Source organism: Melanostigma gelatinosum (assembly GCF_949748355.1).
Source record: "Melanostigma gelatinosum genome assembly, chromosome: 19".
Classification (NCBI taxonomy): Eukaryota; Metazoa; Chordata; class Actinopteri; order Perciformes; family Zoarcidae; genus Melanostigma; species Melanostigma gelatinosum.
This window is the reverse complement of record NC_136652.1, coordinates 8,311,207-8,313,469: the sequence shown is the minus strand read 5'-3', so window position 1 is coordinate 8,313,469 and position 2,263 is coordinate 8,311,207. Positions and strand designations below refer to the sequence as shown.

Here is a 2,263-nt window from a genome sequence, read left to right as displayed (position 1 = left end):
TTAAATGGTGTCTGTAGCTGAAAGTATGAGGAAGTAGAAGGATTTGAAATTTGAAAAGGTAGAGAATAGAAACAAACAGCTGATTGTCAAACTAAATAACAAAAAGAACAATAAAACAATAACTGAAATAATAAAGATATATTTAGAAGAATGACATCAGGAGGACAGGTGCAGCTTTAATGCTTTAAAACATTAACATCATGAATATATTCATGATCTTTATTTATTACTGCTCTGTTCCACTCTCACACAGACCTTCATTGGTAATATATTCAGTTTATCAGCACTGATAATGAATGGAAACATCCTCTCAGTGAAAGTGTGTGTATAGGTGTGTATGTGTGCGTTAGTATCAGGATCAGAGAACGACAGCTTTCCTCTGTTCCAGTCCATATTCACTCTGATCCTCTGGAACTTCTTCTGCACTTTGAGAACAGTGGCTGGACCTGGTAGTGACCGTGCTGAGTATTTACCTTCATTGAACCCTATTCTCCATAATCCAGACTGTATGTCTCCCTTCCTCTGGGCAGACTCTGCTAACACACCCAGTCTCCAGGCTGTACTGTATCCAACCTGGACATCCCAGCTGTGAGTCCCTGAGTTAAATCCCTCAGAGCCCAGAACAGACCAGTAGTCATCAAACCTCTGTGGATTATGAGGAAGCTGCTGTCTCTCTCCTTGTCTCACACTGGTCAGATCTTCAGACAGGATGAGGTTTGGATGAGCAGTGTTTGGGTCCAGAATCACAGGAGTGTAGGAGACCATGTCCTTCATCTTGTTCCAGATGTTGAAGGTCAGGTTGCCCAGGTGTTTGGCCTCGTCTATCAGAGCTCCTGAGCGCAGCTGTGGATACTCCAGCAGCGGGTGCTGCTGGACTCTCTCCACTGCAGCCTTGTAGTTGTTCAGGAATGAGACTTCTTCAGCTATCAGCTCGTCCTCTGTGGCTCTGACTGTGTCTGAAAGAGCTGCTATCTCTCTGCTCAGAGCCTCCATCTTCTCCTTCATCATCTGACTCTTCTGCTCCTCTTCCTCCCTCAGTGCAGCCATCCTGGTCTCCTCTTCCTTCTCTAGAAACTGGTGAAGCTTCTTAAACTGCTCCTTAATCTGCCTCTTTGTGCGTCGGACCTGGACCTTCATGTGTTCTGCTGTTTGATCAGACTTCACTTTAGCTTCTTCAAAAACCTTTAACTTCTCCTTTAAGGGCTCCAGAGCTTCCTGAAGGTTCTTCTTGTGTTGTCGAGCAGCTTCATCGATGGGTCTGAATCTGTGGTCGCTGTGTTTTTCTGAATCTCTGCAGACGACACACACTGGCTGCTGATGGTCCAGACAGAAGAGTTTGAGTTTCTCAGAGTGCAGACTGCAGAAAGGCTCTGAAGCTCTCTGATCGCTCTCCAGTAAGAAACTCTCACACAGGTTCTTTAACACCTGGTTAAAAGGTGGATGTTTCCTAGAAGATCTTCTGTTACAAACTGGACACTCCTGAGTTGGTTTCTCTCTCCACCAGCTCTTCAGACAGTCTTTACAGAAGCTGTGGCTACATGACAGAATAACAGGATCTCTAAAGACTTCATGACAGACCGGACAGCAGAGATCCTCCTCTATTCTGGAAGCCATTTTGTCTCAGAGTGAAGCTGAAAACACAGAAAGTACATCAGTCATGGCTCCCCTCCCTCCTCTACTAACGTCACTGTTTTTAGTCAAACTCACATGCAGTGTGTGGAGCGTCAGCAGGTTGAAGCAGCAGTGTTGCAGTTTTCCTCTTTTCTCTCCTGCAGCTGAACTCACTCAGATGAAGTTATTAGTTTGTTCTGAAGGTGACTCTGATCGTCTGTTTCCAGTCTGCGTGTCTCTCTTTAGTGAGGGAGAAAGACAAACTGTTTTGCCTCAGGCGAGTCAGGTGAGTCAGGTGAGGGGTGGAGCTTTGTCACGCCTCCTCTGATGAATGTTGTTGCTTCACATGTAACACTGAGGCGTGTCTCCCAAAGTACTGATGCACTGCTGGATATGTAGACTGATAGAGTGCAGCAGGCTGTTGTAACAGTTATCTTTGTGTTCAAAGGTAGTCTGAACGTAGGTAGAATGTAGTGGAGTTCAATGTAATTTAGTAAACTCCTGAGAGTATTCTTTGAATGAGGAACCATGGAACATCAAGGGAAAGGAGTAACGTGGAATATTGTTGGAGAAGGGTAGTATGTGCAGTAAGGAATGATGTATGTAAGGGATCACAAGGAATGGGTCACATGTAATACCTAGAAAATGCATT

General features: G+C 44.8%; 1 protein-coding gene across 1 annotated transcript; it reads right to left on the bottom strand.

Moving 5' to 3' along the window:
* Positions 1 to 219: 219 nt before the first annotated feature.
* LOC306793503 (nuclear factor 7, ovary-like) lies at positions 220 to 1,843 on the bottom strand (the record flags this gene model as incomplete). Its single annotated transcript, XM_079291146.1, has 2 exons — positions 1,708 to 1,843; positions 220 to 1,631 (listed from the first exon to the last, which is right to left on the bottom strand). Exon 2 carries the CDS (start codon positions 1,612 to 1,614, stop codon positions 220 to 222), a length of 1,395 nt encoding a protein of 464 aa, XP_079147272.1. The 5' UTR covers positions 1,615 to 1,631; positions 1,708 to 1,843.
* Positions 1,844 to 2,263: the final 420 nt, after the last annotated feature.